Source organism: Bicyclus anynana, chromosome 5 (assembly GCF_947172395.1).
Source record: "Bicyclus anynana chromosome 5, ilBicAnyn1.1, whole genome shotgun sequence".
Taxonomy (NCBI): Eukaryota; Metazoa; Arthropoda; class Insecta; order Lepidoptera; family Nymphalidae; genus Bicyclus; species Bicyclus anynana.
In genome coordinates this window covers 9,838,639-9,857,337 of record NC_069087.1, presented here as the reverse complement: position 1 = coordinate 9,857,337, position 18,699 = coordinate 9,838,639, and the positions used below count along the sequence as shown (strand labels likewise).

The 18,699-nt window shown below is 36.3% G+C and overlaps 1 protein-coding gene across 3 annotated transcripts; it reads left to right on the top strand.

The window, feature by feature from the left end:
- The first annotated feature begins 251 nt into the window (after positions 1-251).
- Positions 252-16,726, top strand: LOC112052647 (VPS35 endosomal protein-sorting factor-like). Of its 3 annotated transcripts, none has more exons than XM_052881439.1 (18): positions 252-478; positions 663-750; positions 1,897-2,001; positions 2,766-2,907; positions 3,731-3,900; positions 4,116-4,288; positions 5,059-5,398; positions 5,627-5,802; positions 6,592-6,695; positions 6,848-7,029; positions 7,684-7,830; positions 9,548-9,717; positions 11,674-11,836; positions 12,479-12,650; positions 13,201-13,340; positions 13,686-13,854; positions 15,406-15,681; positions 16,315-16,726. In XM_052881439.1, coding segments are annotated over exons 1-18 (2,739 nt in total). In that variant the 5' UTR covers positions 252-458; the 3' UTR covers positions 16,317-16,726. The 3 variants fall into 3 exon arrangements, with proteins under 3 accessions (XP_052737399.1, XP_023947599.2, XP_023947590.2); XM_024091831.2 differs by having other exon boundaries at positions 254-478; positions 3,746-3,900; positions 15,406-15,671; XM_024091822.2 differs by having other exon boundaries at positions 254-478; positions 15,406-15,671.
- The last annotated feature ends 1,973 nt before the right edge of the window (positions 16,727-18,699 follow it).

The window sequence follows — 18,699 nt, the reverse complement described above, 5'->3', positions numbered from 1 at the left end:
TTAGATTTTGTGATACTTCTTACCACAGATTACTATAGACTAGAAACTCCTGACTCATGTTGTTAAGTCGTAGTGTTACCAAGCAAGCATTTACGAGTCGGTACATGTACCACTCCATGACTTTTTTGACAGACTTGTACAAGATATACAGGCAGCACCATCTCTGCCGTTGGGTACTAAAAATTAGAGATGGTGGTCACAGACCACAAATGAAGATGGTGGTCAAACATTAATTGTCATTGTCAAATGTCAATGTCAATGTCAAGTCACTGAAAGTGAAAAGTAAAGTCGTGTAAATCCGGGAAAGAATAAAAAAAAAACAAGTAAAATAAAAATTTAAATAGTAAAAATGATTAATGATGAAAAATCTAAACAGAGATTTCAGTGAGATTCTAATTTAGCATTATCATTGATGATAATTCATATAGGAAAAAGAACAGTTAAACGAACTATTAACAATGCCTGTATATTATAAATGGTATGTAAATAAAATAGTTTATTTACATCATCATTAATGTACTTTTTTATGGTTCTGTAATCCACAAGGAACCCGTTTTGCCATGTTCGTGTGTCTGTTTGTCTGTTACGATTTAGCTCAAAGACTTAACGTGTTAATTTTAAACGTACTTTACAAAATACTTTTTAAAATAAGTTTTCTACAGGACATCCGAAACAAAACAAAAACGCAAGCATGACTATCCCAGTTTGGAAATCAGCAATCATCCACTGAAAATTGAAGTTTATAATGTGGTATGTAATTTCATCTAGGGTCCGAAGTGCTCATATTTATAACTAGCGGATGCCTGTGGCTTTGTCCGCATGAGATTATATTTTTCCAAATCCTGTGGGCACTACTTTTGAATGTGTACTTGTGAATTTACAAAGTAGACTATATGTCTCCAATAACCTTCTCTATCTACCAGTAAAAGTTCCTTTAAAATTGGTCCAGCTATTACAAAGATTAGCGGGGGCAAACAGCACAGAGTGACTGAGTGTGCTTTGGAATTTGGTCCAACTGACTGAAGGAAACCTTTTTAGCTCTCCCTCTCAATGTCTGTTTGCCTCTCCCTTTTATACTTTTTGTAACACATTCACCAGCTTACACCCCATGTCAATTATGCTTAAAGAAGTTTTACTTCAGAAAGCTTATTTGTATGTAGTATTGTGTAAATACATGCATGCATGCACCTCCAACTTTTCAGTTGTGTAAATTTTAAGAAATTAAATATTACATGTTTCAAACAGTAAAGGAAAAACATTGTCTGGAAACCTGCATACCAGAGAATTTTCTTGATTTACTGTGTGTGTGAAGTCTGCCAATCTGCATTGGGTGGTGGATTTTTGGCCTAACCCCTCTCATACTGAGAGGTGACACTATCTCAACTATGGGTTGATAGTGATGATGATTGTGTAAATAAATTTGTGTATTTGTTTTCAGAAAGAGAGGGGTTAGGCCAATAGTCCACCACGCTGGCCCAATGCGGATTGGCAGACTTCACACACGCAGAGAATTAAGAAATTCTCTAATGTGCAGGTTTCCTCACAATGTTTTCCTTCACCGTTTGAGACACGTGATATTTAATTTCATAAAATGCACACAACTGAAAAGTTGGAGATGCATGCCCCGGACTGGATTCGTACCCACACCCTCCGTAATCGGAGGCAGAAGTCATATATACATATTCTGAGAGGAGACTCGAGCTCAGCAGTGAGCTGTATATGGGTTGATAACGAACGACGACGATTTGTTTTCACCACACAATTTAATTCATATGTTATGTTCAACAATTTATAATATTTAGATAGAGAATGTTTAATACATAATGTAATAAAAACATTATAAAATATAATGTTTTTATTAAATTTTGAATTTAACCAAACAAAATTTTATTTCAGAAACTCAGTGCTAACAAAAGCTTTTTAGAAAGCCTTCAGAAATGGAGTTCTCCATTTGAGGAATTGGATCCATTACTGAGATTTGAACAACTGAATGTAGAAAATGTAAGTAAAAATCTATATTATACAAGGGTGCTCAGGAGTATTTCCCAAAACGCTAGGGTTATATTCTTTAAAGAAAACATAAATATGTCCAAGGAAAATGTGTTCTAAAATAAATATTTATGGAGTAAATATTAAAATGTGACCCTTATGTGCATCCCTATAATAATGACATACCTAGCGAAAGTTATCCATTAATAAATATCAAGAAATAGCTAAGTGTAAATGTAAGTATCAGAAAGTGCAAGGGCTCATATCATGCCTGTCCTTAAGTATTCAAGAAAATCACTGCAATACAGAAGACATTGCTCTCGTCAAAAATGTAGTCTAGTACTTAGTCATGAAGACATCCTGTACGTACTTACGTACTAACTTGTCATTGAATAAAAAAAATATTTATTATAATTTTACCTAAAGGTGTGGTTTTACATGGATAGCCAGAATTATTTGAATTACTTTGTTCACAAGTCTCAGTCTTTGTTTGGAGTTTCTCTCTTAGCCACTTGATGGACCCAGCACCCATATGGTGAATACATGGATTGCTAAGATATTCATCACTCTGAAAACATAAAATGTCTCCTTTAATTAAAAAAACCTAACCCACCTCGTTTTTTTAAACAATAAAAGTGGACTCAACATCAACACCTTGAAGTTGTGGGAAATACTCCTGAGCACCCTGTAAAATAAATGTAAATATAAATAAATGAAAATTTTTAATATGCATACATTAGAAATTATACATTAGAAATAATTTTGCATTATTTCAGGATTTAGGTCCAGATGAGAAGATTGAAAACACAATCAATTATCCTAAAGTTTGGAATGCAAAACGCACTGCAATATTAAACAAGTATACAACAGGAGAAAAATTAACCATAGTTAGTAGCTTTTTACCAGGAGGCGAAAAAAGTATGTACCTAATGTGATTTTTTTGTCCAAATTTGATTGAAACATTTTTGCTGTAATCGTTTGATGGGTGTCTCAACAACATTGTTATTGGTTTTGTCATACACTATTAGATAAATCATGTCATAGACATATAAGTAAATAGACATACATTATCTACAAGGAGACCAATTTACTTGTGGACTGGGAAAATGAGACAAACTATTGAACGATTTTCTATACAAACTTTCAACCCCTATTTCACCCCCTTCTGATTGTATTTTCCCAACAAAAAGTGTCCTTATGGTCTTTGCATTTTGGTCACAAATCGTGCCTAGTTTAATTTGAATTCATTCAGTAGTTTTAGCCTGGTCAAAAAAAACATGGACAGAAAAAATATTAAAAAAAAAAATTTGATTCAATATCGATTATTGTCTGCCCTTCAACTAAAATTTTGAAAATATTTAGATTATTCCTAACAGATTTTCATGTGCATTCAAAATACAATAACTATATTTGTGAGTGCGAAATTACGGCTTCTTGTAAACTACATCTTTAAAAAAGAATATTTAGAGATATATTGGTCGACAAAATATCTCCCTCTCGTCACGTTATGTCGCACGACATACGTCTAACTTGTGCCAACAACATCTCGTTACTGATCTATTTACATGTATGTTTGTGTATCAAATTCACGAGCAGGATTAGAATTATTGATTTATTGGCTTAGATTGGCATAGGACATGTGGAAAGGAAATCTCTTGTGGTCTAGAATCTCTTGTATACTATATTTTTTACACATTAATTTACTAATGGCATTTTTGTTTTTCTTTTTTGTTTTTTTAAGTTAGTTCCTTTTCAGCTCTTTTAAGACAGGTATCAAACCTAAATGAGAAAGTTAAAAACAGATTGGAACAGTTGGATGATTTTGATGAGTCGTCTGTCAGAAAGACAATGGGCTTGAGTCAGCAGGAATTTGTCACAAAAATTCATATGCTTGATGACGAAATCAAAAAGGTACTGTTTCCATGCATTCTCTACTCAAATATTCCAATATTAATACAATTAGAGGTTTTCTCTTGAATCTTATCTAACTAAATTAAATTGAGCAAGTGACCTTATCAATATTGGAGTTTTAAACTATTTTAAAAAGCACAGTATAATAATACAACTTAGCATAATTTGACATTTTTAATGTTTTACATTATTTTATAATTTTATATACTTTACAGGCTTGGGATACAGAACAACGAGTCAAAGCTTTCAAAATTGCAATACAATGCTCTAAACTGCTATCTGACATAAATGTAATGCAGTTTTATCCTAGTAAATTTGTTCTTATAAGTGATGTGCTTGGCAATTTCGGTGCTTTAGTCTATGATCGTCTCAAAAAGAAGAGCTTTGGGTGAGTACCATAAGTATCAATAATACAAGCAATACAAGTCTGAGTAACTTAATTAAGCCTAGGCCAGACTTAAATCTGAGAAGTTGAGTCAATTTCGAGCCTCTTCTTGGGCTATTGTGGTACCCACTCGTGACTGAAGCTCGCCTATTTAGAGACATATTTAAAATATTTATATTTAACTTAGAGACTTGTTATTATTATAAACGCGAATGTTTTTATGGATGTTTGTTAATCTTCAACTACTACGGTACTGCTGAAGCGATTTGGCTGAATTTTTTTTGAATGGAAATAGATTTTACTCTGTATTAACCCATAAGCTACTTTCTATCCCGGAAAACTTATGGTACTCGTGTGATTTGTGAAAAACTGAATTTCACGCGGACGAAGTCGCGGGCGTCCGCTAGTAGTTCATTTAAGATTAAAAAAATTTTCATTCCGGTAGCTTAGAATTCAATCAGTTCAAGATAGAATTGGAATTATATTTAGTTATGTATTTTGCCAACAAGAATTAAAATTCAAAATATAAGAGTAAAATAATTTTTCACGAAAATTACCTTAGTTTTTTTTTAATTTTTTCATTATAATAATTTTATCTTTATTTAACTTTTTTCCTTTCATACATATATAAATTTTTGTTGTTGGAGTGTTTGTTACCTTGAAAAATTGAACCAATTTACTGGAAGCACAAAGTGGTTTAAGTTCATCATCATCAGGCGATGGACTGGTCCACTGCTGGATATAGTTTTTGGATCACCGTAATTATGTTTCAGAAATGTGGATATAAAATTTCAAGACATAGATTCATATAATGTCCCCGAGTCAGCTAGAGAAACATGTCAAAACTGGATGTTCAAAATGGCATCAATCCGAGAGCTGCTGCCTCGACTGTACATGGAAATGTCCTTACTCAAGTGTTACACATTTATTTCAAAGAGTGAAATAAAACCTGCAATTGAAAGACTGACAAAAATGATAAGAGGTATCGGAAACCCCCTTGTAGCCATATATGTTAGGGTGTATTTATGCAATGTGGCATCAAGTCTATTTGGAAAAGAGAGTGAATGCTATTTCAATGATAATTTGAAAGAATTCCTTGAAGAATATCAACAAGTATGTATTACTTTATATACATTTTTGTAGAATAAGTTATTTATTAATATTAGTACTAATACTAGACATCGTTCGCGGGTTTGCTTGCGTGTAGTATTAAATTAATACTTTTTAAACATTGTCACGTTAATCCCATTTCGCATTAGAATAGCGTAGTAACCTGATAACCTGCCCGTTATAGTCTGATTAATGGTTCAATGCGTTCTATAATAATATGAAACTCTGCAGATAATTTGCCCAAATATGGCTAAAAAATTCGGAACACAGCTATTGACAGCTGACCAATATCTCAGTCTCTACATTCCTGCCGTGGATTGGCTTCTCTATGGTACATTGAATTATACAAAATGTAAAGACACCCTTTTAGAAGAAATGCTAGAGAAGTGTGATACCACAGAAAACAGGTAAGTAAATTTATTTTTTTTAAATAAGTAGAAGTAGGTACTTATTAGTGGTTTCAAGAAATATCAGTGGTAGCAGACAATAGCAGAGTGGTGCAGTGGAAGCGTATTAGGCCCATAACCTCTAAAGAAAAATACGTTTTGCGATTCAAATAGACTTTATTTTGATATATTGACAATTAGATTTTTAGTATTTTACAATTATGTTAGACCGAGAGCTTGCGTAGCCAGACATCTCATTTTAGGGACGCTGAATGTTTGTCAGCTGTTTGTACTTCTATAACTAGGTATGGTAGGCAATGATTAAGTTTGAACCAATGATTATTTTGTACTGTATACAAAACCACCGCAAAAAGTGATCCGAATTTACCGACTTCACCTAGCGCACACATGCACAATTTTGTGTTTACTTACGTTATATATTTATGTATATAATGTAAGTAAACAAATTTTTACATTTCCTTAACACACAACTTGACATTGTAGACATTATTTAGATATTATGTGTTTAAATAAATTTCGTTGTTTAATAAGCAACTAAATGAAATTAAGACAATTTATGCTTAACTAGTACAGGAGGCAGGGCTTCAATTTAATTTGTGATATGAAGTTTTGATGAATAAAGATTTATTATTATTATTATTATGCACATTAATGAGTGCCCTATCTCTAGTATAAAATATCATTGGTTTGGACCATAGTTGCTTCGGTAGGTACCAGGTTTCAAGGTTCCAAATTCTCAATTGTCCAAGTATAACTTCGTTGAAAAAATGAATGTGTTTTTCTTTTCAGTGAATTGTTGCTTTGCTGTTGTGTATCAGGTTTTGATTCTACAAGCATTATAAAACAATCTACAGCTATTATGGATATTATACGCAATCAGAGTGATCATATGGGTGAGTACCACATCAATAATGTTTACTAGGATTTGTCTATGACGTGTTATTTACTTGTTAGTTCAAGTTTTTTTTTAATTGCGTCCAAGCCTCAATAATCTGAAAGGGCCGCGGTAACTTAAATAAGTAACTTTATCAAAAATTAATTGTAGTGCTACTGAGCCAAATATTGTCATCTGTCGGCGAGCATCTTTGCCATGCAGAGAACTATTGCCAGTTGCCTTCGGAAGCTTTAAGCCAATGCTGGTGGAAAATTGCGACCAATATGAAATCAACAGAAAACTTCCTACAAGTGTTGGAGCCCTGGTTACAATTTGCCTGCAATCAGTTATCGGTATGTTGTGTTTAATTAGGAATATAATGATATAACGTGAATTTTAAAAGAGTTTATTAAATCCAAAAGTAGGTATGGAAATATTAATAAAGAGCTAGAAATGTCGTTTAAGAGTGTTTTTGTTGCCACGCCGATTACCTTATTATTGTTTATCATTGTCAGATCATTTTGACTCAGGTTCAGGCCACTCCTTATAGGAAAAGGAATTTGGAGTTTATAGACTGCAGACTCCAATAGGGGCTGGTGGTGGTGCTTAGGGTTATATTGTTCGATTTCGTAACGCTCACTATCAGATGTTAACGATAATTACCAGCACCGCCCAGTGATAGATTTACCAGTAGGCTAAGTAGGCTGGAGCCTAGGGCAGCAGATTTTACGGGGCGACAAATTTGACCCAAAAAACTTTCCCTTTACAGAAATAATGAAAATGTAACGATAATTTTAATATTTTAGTCCTGTAAGTACATCATGTACAGTCTTATTAAAATATTAAAACTTGCAATTTTATTGACACAATTTGAGGTTATTGTATTGATTGCGAACTAGGATACCTATCGAATTTCAGAGTTCAGTAGGCGCTGCAAAAATTCAGTAGCCTACTGTATAACTCCAACAACTTTTTGACGCCGGGCTGAGAATTTCTTGTAATTTCAGTCTCAGCACATCAACATGATTCTACGCGGCACGATACGATATATGATTAAATGCGGTAAGCCGGCGGAGGACTATTGTTCGCAGATACAGTCTGTTATAAAAAGAATGTTGAAGTCCATACCTGATGTCGAAGAGCTTTTTCTTATGGTAAGTAGCAAATAAACTTACGTTAAATATTTTCTTTTCTCACATGCAAGACTGAGATTTATAACGTCCTTATAATATCTGTTTATTGGCTGTTATAACTTATTTAACAACCAGCCGGGCTAGCATGGGCAAGGGATAAAATTTTTATCCACCCATATCCACTGACTAAGGATATAAATCCACCCGTCATAGCATGGCCACAAGGGAAAGACAAATTAATCCCCGATTGACATTACGCGTGGAGATCTTTGGGGTAGGGGTGGGGTAGGGGTGGGGTAGGGGTGGGGTAGGGGTGGGGTAGTGGTAGGGTAGGGTAGGGGTAGGGTAGAGGTAGGGTAGGGGTGGGGTAGGGGTGGGGTAGTGGTAGGGTGGGGTAGGGGTGGGTAGGGGTGGGGTAGGGTAGAGGTAGGGTAGGGGTGGGGTAGGGGTGGGGTAGAGGTGGGGTAGGGGTGGGGTAGGGTAGGGGTTGGGGTAGAGGTAGGGTAGGGGTGGGGTAGGGGTGGGGTAGGGTAGGGGTAGGGTAGGGGTAGGGTAGGGCAGGGGTAGGGCAGGGGTAGGGTAGGGGTAGGGCAGGGGTAGGGTAGGGGTAGGGTAGGGGTAGGGCAGGGGTAGGGTAGGGGTAGAGAATAAGTGCACTTATGTCACAACGAAGCTTGACCGGGTCCGCTAGTATGATAGATACTATAGATACCTACTACAAACCACCGCAAAAAACAATCACCAAACAAAACAATGCCAACAGAAAACAGATAAATAATATGCACAAAATAACCAAATATTATCAAATTTACGTTTATTTCGGACTATTAATATACCTAATGCCAATTTATAAGATATATACAAATGGGTTGACAAGTCTTTCCCTCCGTTTATCCACCGGGGATATTATATCCACCGGCGTGCCCATGCGCGGTGAGTGGATAAAACGAGTGTGGGGGATAAACGTTTTATCCTCTCCCCGTGGATAAATTTCTCCCTTGCCCGTGCTAGCCCTGCAGCTGATTAACCAGATTTTCCTTCCACAGTCCACAGTCAATTTTAAATCTAATTTCCTGCTTATGGAGTTTCCTACTCATGTAGGTACTGCAAATGACTATGGGCGGTGGTAATTACTTAATCCGTACTTTCTTTACTAATTTTTGTGTCAAAAAACTTCAAAATAAGAATAAATATTGGGCAAACCGCATAACTGCCTATAAATTGGTAATGACGACAGAGCGAGCGAAAAGCATGTTAATGGTTGAATGAAACAGCTCCTCCCGCCCGCTACTCAGTCAACCCCCTCTGTGTAATAAGTTTCTCCCACATATACTATACTAAAGCCATACTCGATGTGCACTGTTTACCAACAAACAAATTAGAAATGAAGGCAGAAGGCATGTCATTTTATAACTTATTATTTTAAATTACGTACGTATTGTTTTTCTATAACATGTTATTCAATATATATTAGCTGCGTATATAAAATTGTTCTAAGCTTATTATTTGAATTTTCTTTAATTAACTTATGAACAAGTTAATTGTAATTATTATTAGGTGTGAAATGACTAGCGATGAATCTTTATCTCATTTTTAATTCGTTTCTTGGTAACAGGTGAGGACTGACTTATGCGGTATTCTTGTATTATTTAAAAAATTTGATATACAAATATCTCATCTTAGTTTTAGTATACTTACTCAGACGAAAGTTGATTTGTTAATATATATTTTTATTCAGGATGCTTTTATGCCTCTGGTGGAATTAGCGCAGACATCTAATGCTCGTACTGCAATGGCTAAAACAGTTTTGACTATATTTTTCGAAAGATACAACGCAGTTGAAATAGAGGACCACATTATAATTTCAAGTCTGATGAGGCTGTGTTGTATACTACACGACTCTATTAAGTGAGTAACAATCATTTTATGAGAAAGTTACACTTTCAAAATAAATCTTATTCTTTCAATGCTATAGACTACAACTATAACATGGAACGAATATGATTTATTTTACTAATTACCCAAATTGTAATATTACCCACTTCTGAATGATTTGTATTTCATGATGTGACTGGAGCGCTAAAAGTTTGCCGGTAGTGTTATTAATAAATTGGCCACGGCCTTTTACCAGATGTGTAACATCTAGAAATGATGAATTTCTAAATCGACTCAAACCCACGACCACATTAAGAAGGCATACTCTCGACCAATAGTGAAGGAATCGAAAATATCACTCTCTTTCGTTGCGATAGAACAAAAGAGCGATGTTTTCGTTGACATCTATTAGTGGACAGTATGTCTCTTTGTGTTTCTAGAGCCGTGATAGTCCTGTGGATATGACGGAGGGTGTGGGTTCGAATCCGGTCCGGGGCATGCACCTCCAACTTTCCACTTGTGTACATTTTAAGAAATTAAATATCACATGTCTCAAACGCTGAACATCATGAGGGAACCTGCATACTAGAGAATTTTCTGTGTGTGTGAAGTCTGCCTATCCGCATTGGGCGAGCGTTTTTGACTATTAGCCAAACCCCTCTCATTCTAAGAGGAGACTCAAGCTCAGCAGTGAGCCAAATATGTGTTGATGCTGATGATGTCTCTTTGTCTAAACGAGATATGTCGTGGTGTGCTACTTAGGCCTACAAAATGGCTGAAAGGTTTTGGATAAAATTTGTTTAGAATAGCATACCTATATGGTAAATTGTTTGTCCTGATATACAACGGGAATGAGAACTAAGCGAATAAAACCGCGTGATACAGCTAGTAATGAATAAATACTAAATAATGTCTCTTGAACATGTATAAGATGGCATTCAAATTGTCACACTATGTAGGTCAAAGTCCTCATTTCACGCCTTATAGATATTCAATGTCATTGTACAACGTTATATTAGGGCTGATAAATTTTATTATGATCAAGGTTATGAATGGAAACTCTGCGGTACATATAAATTGCTATTTTTATAAACAAATTAAATTTCCGTCTGTAAAAACAAACAAATTGGTGGATCTAGAGTAATTATTTAAAAGAGTTGTTCCTACAGAAGTCAATACGCATTCAAAACATGTGTGTTATACACTAAACTGTTTGTGATGGGAGATTTAATTTCGAATTATTTTTTGTTCCGACTTTTCTGTGACAACTAAAAAATGGTGATTTCATATAACTTGCTCCTAAATTAACGAAAATAAATTTAGATATTAATAAGCTTTGATATCGTTAATATCTTTTAAATAATATTTTATAAAAAAAATCATCATCATCATCATCAGCCGATGGACGTCTGCAGGACATAGGCCTTTTGTAGGGACTTCCAAACATCACGATACTGAGCCACCTGCATCCAGCGAATCCCTGCGACTCGCTTGATGACGTCAGTCCACCTAGTGGGGGCTCGACCAACACTGCGCTTACTAGTGCGGGGTCGCCATTCCATCACCTTGGGACCCCAACGGCCATCGGCTCTTCAAACTATGTGCGCCGCCCATTGCCACTTCAGCTTCGCAATTCGTTCAGCTATGTCGGTGACTTTGGTTCTTCTGCGGATCTCCTCATTACTGATTCGATCACGCAGAGATACTCCTTACATAGCTCGTTCCATCGCCCGCTGTGTGACTCTGAGCCTTCTTTAGAGGCCCATAGTTAGCGACCAAGTCGGAACCATAGGTCATCACTGGCAACACGCACTGTTCAATAAAGCAAAAAAACAATATATAATTTAAAATAACTTATGTACGAAATGACATACGTTTTCCACCCTCATTTTTAATTTATTTGTTTATAAACATTGCACACCGAGTTTAACTTTAGTATCAATCAAATAAATGTTTTATGGAGGTTATCATATAGGTATCTTTCTATAGCGCAGTGACAGTTGAGGATGAGAACAAAGTGTGCGCTGAGCTGATTAACAAATTCATACATGCAGTTTCCTACTATGATGATTTAGAGCAACAGTTGAACTTTTACGTCGAGTGCAGATCTGCCTTCATCAAACTTGACTCTGTACTTATAGCACTGGTACACGTGAGTACAGATCTTACTTATTTTTAAAAATAACGATCCGAAGCGATTTTTCAATGGCCCGTATGTAAAGGGCCGCTCAATAAGCAGAGTTATTACAATTATTTACTTCATGTTAAGGCGGAAATACAGTCACTAGAGCCAGAGGTTCAGAGGCCCACAAATAGAGGTTTGAGCGCCATAAAAACAGCCTGGCTGTCAGATTAAGACGTGAGCGACTGCAAATTCCGCCTGAAAAAGACACGACTGACCAACATAGTATAGTAATATATACTCAGTCCTGGAGGGACGCTACATCAGTGGATGTGCAATCCTGAAAAGAGAGAAAAAAATAAAAGAATTATGAATAGCTCGCCCTGCCACAAACTGGAACGCATACTTTAAATTATGACTTGTAGAGTATAATGAGAAAGATTTCTTGTGGGGAGGTAACTAAAAACGTGTCCGCTTGTAAACAATAAATAATTATAGCTATAAAACACGACCAGATAGACGATAGTGGCAAACGGGAACAAGAAATTAGTTCGATAATAATACATAGTCAAGAAGTGTGACGTTTAATTTACTCACGCACTATATCATAAAAATGACTTAAAAGTCCAGACTTAGACAGACAGACAGACGGTAAACTGAATGTGTTGTTAGGCGGTGAACGCACTAGCGGTGCGCGCGGACGAGTCGCGCGGGCGCTGGCTGCAGCGCGCGTGCGCCGCGTACGTGTTCGTGACGGTGCCGTCGCTGCAGTGCCCGCTGGCGCGCGCGCAGCTCTACCTGCTGGGCGGACAGGCGGCGCTGCTCACCGGCTGCATTGGCCAGGGTAAGCGACCACTACTGATCACCATCATCGGCCACTGCTGGATGAACATACGGCTCCTGTATGAACTTCATAATCAAAACGCACCACGATATTGAGTTAATTTGAGCTGGGCTTGATTTCTTCGGTCCACGTAGTCGGAGTTAGTCGACCAACACTGCCCTTTCTGGTGCGGGGTTCACCATTCTAGCACCTTGGGATCCCAACGTTCATCGACTCTTTGAAGTATGTGCTTCGCCCATTGCCACTTCAGTTTCGTAACTCGTTGAGCTATACGTTGCTGACTTTGGTTCTTCTGCGGATCTCCTCATTTCTGATTGGAATCAAGATACTCGGACTATAAGCTCGCTCCATCGTCGGCTTATAAAACCTATAGTTAGCCACAAAGGAAAATTTTGCGTAGCTTCCTGAGGTGACAAGTCGTGTGTCTATAATTTCACCGACAGCCATATTTTTGAGACCGAAACTGCGATTTAACTTAATGGTAACTTTAACTTCCAAAGCGAACGAGCAGTATACTGAGATTATAACATAAGAATTTAAATTTTTGCAGCTGAAGCAAATTTAAAAACTCTAGTGAGTCTAATACCGGAAATTCCGCAATTCGTTCAAGAGGACGGTCAAAACAAACCTACTCACGATAGAGTGGTCGGACTGCTCAGTAATTTCCTGTCCACTCTCCTAATATTGCCGGTAAGTTAACAATTTTATTTGCCTTGGCTATTTAATAAGTAAAATATTAAAATAACGTGTCACTCACGGAATACTGTGTTGTAATGTTAATGAAGAGTACGGCGGCTCTGTGACTTTGACTATACTGTTTCTTTCCCATCTCCTATAATTTGAACATAATATTCAAGGAAAGAGTAAAAAGGCATCTTCTAAACAAGTGCGTTCCAATTGAGGCCTCACTTGAAAGCGCAACCCTATCTAACATAAAAAATAAAGATAGCTACAGGTGGAACAATCTAGTTTTTAATATTCTATTCTATTTAATATTGTGCCTATATAACTATCTGCTTATTTATTTTTGTTTAGGACAACATGGACAGCAATAGTAAGGCTTATATACTGAGCGGATTTATAAAGACTATGGAGAGAATACATTGGAAAAAAACTGATCCACTTTACTACACTTTACTTCTTCGAAGTTTAGATCTTCTTTGTGAAATGACACAGGAATCATATGCCTATCACATAGATGGTGGTACGTATTACATAATATACACATTTGCTTCCGTTTTACAATTTTCGTTAGTCTAGACTAGAGGATAAACCTACATTTGAGAATCTAGGTTCCAGTCTGGATTATAGATTATTGGATTTTTCTTTCTTTTTTTTTTTTCTAAGAAACTCTTAGGCGCAACCCGGTGTTGTATAGTAGAATGATCGTTACAAAGTCAAGTAAGCCCGCTCACCTGCTTTGTAGGAGCATGCTGGGTATACTCGTAAGTTCTAAATCACCTCTTCTAATAAGGAGCGAGAGAGAGAGACCTTCCAGGCTATTAAAAATTGGCTGATATTTTGATTGTTTAATTTTATGACTCGATTGAATTATGACTAATACTTTTTTATTTGTTTGGTACTTATTTGTAAAATCACATCAGAAAAGTTGAGATTTTGTTGTTAAGTTATAGAATAAAATATAAGAGCCAAGGTATCTCTAAATTATTTTCGTCTAGTTTCTCAATACTATTCAATACGTTGTGTATTCCTTGTGTATTGTTTATGAAGGAAGTGTCACTTTCGGGGACATAATCCTACTGGTCTATTTAAATTTAATATGCAGCAATTTATACAACTAAATGTTGTCTACAAAGTTTTCTAATTACTTACGTAGTTTACGGTATCGCGACTTTTTTGTTCGTTGCATGTTGCAATAACTCATTAAATGAACTCGAGTTGGAAGTACCTATTCCAATCGATCAGCGTGCGATCTATTCAAACTGAAATGAAAATGTAAATAAATCATTGCAAAACTTTATTCATTAAATAATGTTACCTATACCTATTACATTTTACTAACTCTTTTTATTTTGATCGACTAAAATTCGATCTACCTACTAAGGCTACTATTGTGATTGCACTAAGTATGCGGTCTATTACTGTCAGCGCTATCTTACATCAACTTCAGTCAGCCTTAGGCAATTAATTTTCTAAAGTTTTGAAGTAAGATTTTGTTTTTCAATTAGAGACGGATTAGGAGCACGATCTATCCATAGGCGTAAATAGGGGGGCCGGGTGGGCCGTGCCCACCCTAGCATGGACCTGTGCCCACCTAGGATTCGGGCTACCGATATGGAATTCTATTGTACTTACTAATAGTTGATGTTGGCGGCCTGGCCCACCCTATGAAATAAGTAATAATGAATTAATGACCGTGTCCGTCCGTTACGTTTTTGACGGCCTCCATGTCGCAGTGGTATGCGCGGTCTATTTACAAAACGTAGGTCCTGGGTTCGATCCCCGGCTGGGCCGATTGAGATTTTCTTAATAATTAGTCTAGGTCTGGCTGTTGGGAGGCTTCGGCCGTGGCTAGTTTCGGTAGCGGTAGATTTTCATCCTCCTAAAAAGTTAGCCTGCTTCCATCTTAGATTGTATCATCACTTACCATCAGGTGAGATTGTAGTCAAGGGCTAACTTGTAGAGAATAAAAAATTTAATTCTTCGCGTGTCTTACTTTATAGTTAAACATGCGACCTACGAGGTTTTATCGGCTAACACTATAATTAATTGAATTCTTTTCATGTTGATCTAGTTCTATCAAATGACGAGTTATATGGCTCTGAAGAAGAGTTCATTGAAACAATTGAAAGCCACGCCACAAACATTTGCCAAGAGCTGTTAGTAGTTCTAAAAAGCCTCGGAGACGCCAAAGAAACAAAAAAGCAATACAATTTGGCGTTGGAATTGTTTTGGCGTATAGTGAGGCGAGGCAAGCTTAAAGACAGCTCTATGACATCTCTAGCGACTAATCTATGGGCATTGGCACAGAAAATACAAGACTCTAACAATAAGTTCGCAGTGAGTATCTGTTAGTATAAAGTTTTCTAATTGTTAAGATATACATGGCATTTGTGTTCTTACTCCTTGATAGCCCAGTGGATATGACCTCTGCCTTGGATTCGGAGGACGTAGGTTCGAATCCGATCTAGGGCATGCCAACTTTTCATTTACGTGCATTTAAAATATTTAAATATCACGTTTACATTGAAAAACATCATGAAGAAACTTGCATACCTGACATTTTTTTTTATTCTCAACGTGTGTGAAGGCTACCAATCCGCAGTGGACCAGCGCGGTGAACTATTAGCCTAAACCCTCTCATTTTGAGAGAATACTCTTGCTCAGCAGTGAGCCGAATACTGGTTGTCACTGATGATGATGACTCTTTTATCGCCCTTCTGTTAAATTTTAATCTTCCTCAATGTGATGATTGGTTCATAAAATTAAATATAGATATATTACGATATACTTAGTTGTTTTCAAATAATGGACGTTGTTTATACCCGCAGGCCATATTTGTATATTATATTGTATTTATATTTTGGATGGACGCTTCTAGAATATTATTATATACTCAGAGGCACAATTATCCTCTATTTGTGCCTCTGAGTAGGTATATAATATTGAGGCAGTTTTGTTTGAAAAAAATATTTTGTTGCAGAAAGCATTATTATCAGTATTGGAAAAGGATTCAAGTGAGGCGGGTCGACGGCTACTGACTAAAATAAACACAAGCTAAGAAATCATCAATGTTACGTCTTTACATTGAATATATTTTGTCGGTTCTGCTTGTACGAAGCATGCGTTTTGCAGTTTGGTCAGATTTTTGGAAAATAGCAAAATAATTTTGTTATTTATTGTACAATGTGAACGCCACTAATACTTGCCTACTTATTGTGAATTGTTCGGTTCATTCTATATTATATACAATAATTATATGAATTTTTTTTGTATTCCCGTCAGTTTGAAAATAGTTTTTAAAAAATACCTATTTAGTAAACTTTAATTGTAACAATATTTATATTTCTGAAGTATAACTAAGCTTATAATAAAATTATTTAAATGAAAACTCATTTGTTTTTTTATTTCTCGGTTTGTTATAGGCAATTTACATAATATTTGCCATGGTTCTGTCTTAATTCAAAGCATGATTAGCTGGGCTTGTAAAAATGCAAACTATATAGCATCAATGATGTTAATGCTGTTAGATGTGTTACTAGGTCATGAAAAATGAGGCGCTCAAAAGAGGAAATTTCCACATCTCAATATTAGTTGTGGTCAACAAAGACGTTATTTAAACAAATAATACCCAAATATCGTCTACAATGTCGAGTTGTGTGCTCAGAAAGTCTAAAACTGTATATACAAGACTAGTTTATTGGTCTATTCACTTCTTTAGCTGATTGTGCTTAATAGTAACATCATCAGGGTTCTCTGCAGCATCCTTCAGCCTCTTGGCTCGGATGCTAACAAGTTTATCGATTGAATACATAAATATATAATGGAATTAAAGACAAAATTGTGCATGTGTGCGCTCAGTTTTAACCGACTTCCTTGTAGCCTATTATTCAGATCACTTTTTGCGGTGATTTTGTAGGGACGTAACCTATCTATACTATAGAATTATCATTGTATACCATACTAATTGAGCAATAAATGCGGATTATAGTAGGTATGTCTTTAAAAGTTTAAACATGACTGCTATAATCTAACGGACTACCCGAAACCTATCGATCTCCAGTAGTACGGTCCCTTGAACGAGGGCTTTTTAGTTAAACCAACTAATAAACTACACAACAACAAAGTGCGTTAACGTGTTTTGCTCAAATAATCTTATTTAATGTTCGTAGGTGCAATCTCCGTTCCTTCGTATGTTGAGAATATTAAATGATGCATCAAGCTGATTTATTTGGTAGTAGGTAACTGTAAAAGCTCATTTACTTTTACATTTTTTCCGCCAATTAATTATTTTTAAAAATTTTTTTTATTTATTAAACAAGTTAGCCCTTGACTACAATCTCACCTGATGTTAAGTGATAATGCAATGTAAGATGGAAGCGGGCTAACTTGTTAGGAAGAGTATGAAAATCGTGTAGAAACCGAAAGGGGTGTGCCTTTCGGTTTCTACACGATATCGTACCGGCACGCTAAATCGCTTGGCGGTACGTTTTTGTCGGTAGGGTGTTAACTAGCCACGGCCGAAGCCTCCCACTAGCCAGACCTGGACCAATTAAGAAAATCTCAATTCGATCCCCGGCTGGGCCCAGCCGGGGATCGAATCCAGGACCTTCGTCTTGTAAATCCACCGCGCACACCACTCAACTTAACTTACATAAGCTATAGTTTGCATTTATGACGCTTGACGTGATTAGGTTCACGTCAATTTGGTCCGCGAGTCTGCGGTCTGCTCATCTAGTTCGATGTCGTTTGCCGTTTAACTTTATATAGTTTTCACAAAAACTTGTTTATTTCAATGTCTACAAAAAATGTAAATAATCCGTGACTGCAGTTTGTTAAGTTTAATGTTACAGTTAATAAACCAAGTTAATTAGTGAAACCATCTTATAATAGCCATCTGATCAATATTGTAGTTTTTTATTGATAATTTGAATTTGAAATTTCTACTCTTCGGTCTTAGTTTAGTGGATATTGAATGGACCGACCGATTACGTTTTTTTATTACCGACTTGATTTAGCCGTCATTGCATCACGCTTTTTGGTTCTTTAGGTACCTATTTTATAATGTTACCTACTGACATGACGCCTACAATAGCCAATCTTACATTATACTTACCTATACATAAATAATAATGAAATAATTACCTATAGTTAAGTTGAAACACTAATTTTATAGCGCCTACTATTTATAGTAAATTAAATAGTAGGTTAAATATTATACAACGTTGAACCGTGACCACTGAGTAGACGAATGCCTGCGACGATGTTTTTGCATCGATGGCGCATCCGAGCATAGCCCTTAGGGCCTTATGCCGCGCGGTCGCCGGCTGTGGCGGAGCGGCGGGCGGATGGGGTAAGCGCTGCGGAC